The sequence below is a fragment of the Alosa alosa genome, chromosome 15, assembly GCF_017589495.1.
Source record: "Alosa alosa isolate M-15738 ecotype Scorff River chromosome 15, AALO_Geno_1.1, whole genome shotgun sequence".
Taxonomy (NCBI): Eukaryota; Metazoa; Chordata; class Actinopteri; order Clupeiformes; family Clupeidae; genus Alosa; species Alosa alosa.
In genome coordinates this window covers 26,178,816-26,184,403 of record NC_063203.1, presented here as the reverse complement: position 1 = coordinate 26,184,403, position 5,588 = coordinate 26,178,816, and the positions used below count along the sequence as shown (strand labels likewise).

General features: G+C 43.1%; 1 protein-coding gene across 3 annotated transcripts in view; it reads left to right on the top strand.

Annotated features, from left to right (window-relative positions):
- Positions 1-316: 316 nt before the first annotated feature.
- sacs (sacsin molecular chaperone) overlaps positions 317-5,588 on the top strand; it is a 32,586-nt gene continuing 27,314 nt past the window's right edge. For 2 of the 3 annotated variants that reach the window (XM_048264408.1, XM_048264406.1), the window contains exons 1-3: positions 317-600; positions 1,458-1,869; positions 3,305-3,455. In XM_048264408.1, coding sequence (XP_048120365.1) covers positions 1,847-1,869; positions 3,305-3,455 — 174 coding nt within the window. In that variant the 5' untranslated portion in view covers positions 317-600; positions 1,458-1,846. Of the gene's footprint in view, positions 601-1,327; positions 1,349-1,457; positions 1,870-3,304; positions 3,456-5,588 lie in introns of those variants that run through there. The other variant, XM_048264407.1, reaches the window with a different exon arrangement.

Sequence of the window (5,588 nt, the reverse complement as noted above, 5' to 3'; positions counted from 1 at the left end):
GATGCAGTGAACGATGGGAGATTTTTATTGAACAAACAAACTAGTGTAACAATTTCCCCCCACAATCATTTTCCCTATTCAACATAGGCCTACAAAAGTAAAGTATAGTTAAAATGGCCTACTTCTTTTGATTTGAAAGGCCTACAACTCATCTCAGGGGGGAAAAGAGAATGGCGCTTTTAAAATTTGCGAAAAGAGAATGGCGCTTTTAAAATTTGCGCTGTTGAAAATCCTTATTTAGCAAGCAGAGTGTGTTATGTGCGATCGTGACAGTCCAGGGGGTGCTGAGTGCGCACAGTTCAGTTCGGCTGCAGCTTTAAGGCAGCAGGCGTACCGCGGATGGTGCCTGCAGTCTTGAACTTGTTCGGAGATGCCGGGGCAGAACGCGCCAATTCATCAATCATAATTACGTTTTTGACCTCCTATACTCAAGCAGACTTAACACTCAAGGCGCATTTCAGGCTTAAAGCCCTCGGAAGCCCCGTCTCTCCTCTAATATCAAGTGGTGTCGCATGATCCACAAGGTGCGAGGGGGAGCGAGGAGAGCGGCCCATTACTTAACCAAGGATGCCGCGCCATAGACGCAGGCAAGTTGCTACGGTGAGAGCATCGCTATCGATTTACTGCGGCATCTGTTGTTACAGAAGGTTTCCTGTTCTACAATGCATGAATGGCTATGACTAGGGGAAATTTTAGGCGGCACATTGTCGAACAAATATCAGTCTTCTGCATTTAGATTTTTTGCTTGTTATCATATTCGTCCGAAATAAGATATTAGTCCTATAACAGTGAATTATCTGAATGTTGGCCTCTAGGAACTAAAGTATCTATACCAGTAAAGAGCTAAATATCCTTCACTGGGGTTAGATGATGTCATCCCCTAACGTTGCACTTCCATCGGGTAAACTGCACCACATGAAGAATGACTATATTCAAACTAAACAAATGATTTCCCATAGCCCATAGCCTAATTTAACACGTATGCGTAAACCTAGACTATCCGAATATTTACGCTTTGAAGCAGCCAGTAGGATTCAATAGATTAAAAACAAAATATATTTAGACTGCCTGGATCTCGAAATAATCATATAAGATAGTCATTTCCCAGTTTTAGTGTACACCAATATGCTATAGCGGAGTTTACGCTCGAAATGTATGAAATAATTGTTGTTGTTTTGTGCATATCACTGGGCAGGTGCAAGCAAGACTACTGTAGGCAGTGTCTGGGATATGTGGTACCCGTTTGCATTAGCACATGCTGTAGTACAATCTACTACAAGTACCAACATCCTTTGCGGTTCCTTAGCCTACCATTCGCCAAGAAGCCGCAGTAAATAGCCTACTTCATGTAGGGTGGACTACGCTAACATTAGACGCAAAATAACCTTTGAAGGAATTAGCATGAGGGGAAAGCGCAATGTAGCGGCTAACTTCTGTTCTATTTTTATCACTTTCAGGAACAAGCAAAATCATCTGAATCTCTAGCTAGCTGATGGACTTCTTTCAGAGGAGTGTCCAAAACCACTTGACTGGATAGTCGGAATACAGCGGATAACTCGCAGAGCCGCAGTAGTACATTGTTGGAGGCGGGTCTTGGAGGAAAATACTTTCAAATAAAGCCTATTACAGTGGTGCCATGGGCTGATTCTTGTAGATCCACAGAAGGGGAATAAGAACAAACGCAAATGAAGAGGAACAGGACCCGTTAGCGCTCTAGCAGATAACGGTTTGCATGGTGCACCAGGGTGCCTATTTTCCGGGTGGAGTTTGCCTGCGCTTTATGCAGTTGAAACTACACGAATGAATGCTGTACGTGGATACCTAGGGAGATAGCGGCTGAGGAGCGATGGCAGCCAAAGAAAATCTGTGGTAAGTTTGCAATAGTTCATTTGGAATCCATTTTGAAGTATGAATTGCGGCCTTGAATCATCTGAGGCTTCAGCGAATAAACTGTCAACACTATCGCATGTTACTTACATGAAATGTGAGTAAACGTGTTCACATCTCACACCAGCAGTGATGCTGATGACATCTATTGTGCGTGTCCCTCAAACTCTCTGAAAGTCTAGTTTCTGTGCGTTACAGCTGTCAACGCCCAAATAACCGAAATAAATGTTACTGTGACCGGAGACTACATAAATTATTAATGCACATAGTGATGTGGTTATTCAGGAAAGCGCGTTTAGGTTTTAGTTTTCGGGTGACTGTCATACAGTTTTCATGTGTTGTCAGAAAGCCCCGCCCTTCCTTCAGGTGCGCTGAGGGGGCTTGGCTGTCAAGGTCCGGCTATTATAGTGGGACACCCCGCTGACGACAGCGCGTTTCTCTCTGAGGCCCATCCGTAGGCTATTTAATTGTGATGCACTGAGCAGCAGTCTAGAACTAATTTCCAGTTGCATTAGTGTAAACTGGATTAATAACTTGACACCATCAAACACATTGTATAGGAAGGCCTAATTGCCATCTATTGTGCACACAATATGCTCAGTTCAGATGGTCTATTGCTTTAGCTATAAAAGTCACTTGCATTAAATAACCACAAGACAATTCGACTGTCTGCGTTTTGTTTTGAGCAGCATTTAGCTATTCGGATTTACTCTTTGGCACAGGATAGTAGCCTAAAAAGTGGCACAACTGCGCTAAAAGCTGGACCTCATCGCTGAAGTATTTATTTCGTCCAGAGAAGAAAGGGTTACTGTGTTATATGTGTTTATCAGCCAATGTCCTCAAGCCACAGACATAGTGACAATGCTGATACTGTTACGCCATTTAGGGTGTGTGTGTGCAAAAAACTACTCTGATACTGTAATGAGTGCAGCTGTGATGTGGCAGCTTGAATCTTGTAAACAAATACCAGGAAATATGACACATACAATGAATGAGAAACTGTCTTCTCATCATGCAGTGTAAAATGCAGTATTGTTAATTCACAGACAGCTATAAAGAGTTTCAGAAGCTCTATATAGCCTCATACTATAATGCCATAGGTTAACTGAAATAATATAACTTAAAAGATGTATTGCAATAGTGATGGAAATGACTCTGTGCACAGGATGGTGTGGGGCAGGGATGGGAATGTTTATCCCTGTGCAGAACTAACCTAATCTTGAAGATAGGCTGAAGAATAAAATTAAAAGTGCAGATAACACAACACAACACAACATAACATAATGTAACATAACATAACATGCAAATAACATTTTAAGTGTATCTTGTGTCCATGGTGCAATCCACAAGTTCACTTTTGCACTGCTCAGAGCTGTGTGTGTGTGTGTGTGTGTGTGTGTGTGTGTGTGCTCCTCAGGGTGCCACGGGTGGCGGTCTGTCACGAGTATCTGGGCTGCAGGGTCTTCCAAGTGACCGGGGCCACGGCCGTCGGGCATATCAAGGAGCTGCTACACGAAGAGACAGGCCTTCCTGTGTCGGAACAGAGACTGGTGCATGATGGGAGGCCGGTAGGTAACTCGTGCCGCCAGCTGATGGGAAGCAGCGGGGTTGTAGTTCCGAGGGCAATGCGATTTGGAATCAGTTAGGGCAATGTGAAGGGCACTACCAAAATGGCAGAGTGAGGGAGGAAGCTTGTGTTGTTTCAAACCTTTTTACTTGGTGTCAATTATTCTCTATATGGACCGTATTTCTGTCTTCCGTCTTTTATGACACTGGAGCAAAAGAGCTTGTGCATTTACAAATTTACGCATTTACACATTTGCTTCAATGCGTTTTGGTGAGGTCACATATTGCGAAGCGTAATCGCAGCCTTTGCGGTTAGAAAATCGTGTTTAATCATATCGCGATATTATCGCAAATGCAATTAATCGTTCAGCCCTAAAGGCAGTGCAGATCTACGCCAGCATCAGGATGGTGTTCCTTGGTAGAGCCTCGAGCACTTCACCTGCTACCAGCTTGCTGTTGCTGATCGGTTGCGCAACAGTAATATGGCAAAACAGCAACAGGAATTAGCAACAGCAGTGTGCAGGCCACTGCCAATATGGCCGCGAGAGCTTGTTTTGGTTTGTAGCAAATTATTTCTTCATGGTCTGTCTTTCACCCCCTCTCTGTTTATTGTGATATTTGGGCAAAGGGCTTGTGTTTGGACACTGACGCCCAGCTCATTGGACCCTACCTTCTGTAGGCTTATTGGGGCTGCATAATCTGCCACAGCGAAGTGATTTAGAAGTTGTGTGGGGGCCAGGCCTGGGTAAAATGTTGCCCATTGTGTCGTTATTTGCAGCCAGGCCAAGGGGGTGAGAACTCATGACGTGGCACATTTGCAGTGTTCAGTGGTGGTCTGATTTGCTGTTGTGTTTGTAAGCCGAATTAGGGTTCTTCTCGTCACATGTCTTCAAACACAGTTTGTCTAATGGAAAAGGAGAGCTGGCACATTGGATTGGAATCATTAGTCCTGTGACAGTTGTCTAAATTAGCTTATTCCAAGAAGTGGGAGGCCTAACTTGATCTGTATTTTGCAACTGTAAAGTGGGACGTTTGATAGATGATGAAGACTTAATTGTTGTTAGTAGTCTTTTTCAACGCCATGTTCAAACAAAGTTTGGCTAATACAGAATCAAAAGTGACAAGTCATCAGCCCCCTGCTGTTGTTTGTATAATGAGCTTAATGCCGAAGTACCCTACACAGAGACAGTGACGTGTTATTTGACAGCTGTGTAGTAGTAAAAGGGTGATAAAGGCCTCAGAATGACATGTGTCCCTTTAGTATTTTAGATTCTTTTATTGAAGAAAATAAAGATGAACACAATGGAATGGAAATGCACGTCTTATATGTTCACAGTGAAGCTTAGAGCACATGCGCTCACAGCTGGTAGAGTGAAACTAACACACTGCCACTGACTGGTTGGCTATAACTGCTCATATGTGTACTTACCCTTTCGGAATTGAGAATATTTCAGGAGAGGGAATTACAGTACATTGCCTTCTCTTTTCTCCTATGGCTTTGAGTCTACTACTGTCTATTCCAATAGATGATATAGCCCGATTGAAGCATCTTTGAGGACATTGTTTAAGACAGACAGACTCCATGTTTTTCCCATAGATGCAAATGCCAATAACTGAGGCCCTTAACTGAGAGCTTGCCTACAGCTGTTCGACCACAATATTGTCACTGGCATAATGGCTCGCCCCCCAACAAAGCTGTCTTTGAGATGTAGCGCTCTTCTGTTGTTGCTGAGCAGGAGGGGGGTACAAGTGGTGAGTCACACATGGAGTTGATGCCATATACCTTATTTTTATAGTTGCTTTAATAATAAAAAAAATCTGTCAGTGCATACACAAGACTGTTTAAAAATTATTTGGACCATTTCTATAGTCTTTAGTGCAAATAATGGGTATCAAAAAGGAAAATAATTAGCATAGGATAAGCATAAAAGTTAAGTAGAAAAAAAAAACGAAACTATGGATAATGTAAAGAAACGACGGGAAACACTTTTAATATGGACTGAATCGATCAGCCTGCTTTGGATTTCTCTGGAGGAAACAGAACCCAGACGCATGAGCCAGACGCATTCCCATAGCTCTTCTCATATCATTAGCGTTCACGTCTGCTATCCCAGCCTGAGTCATGCCCGTTTGGT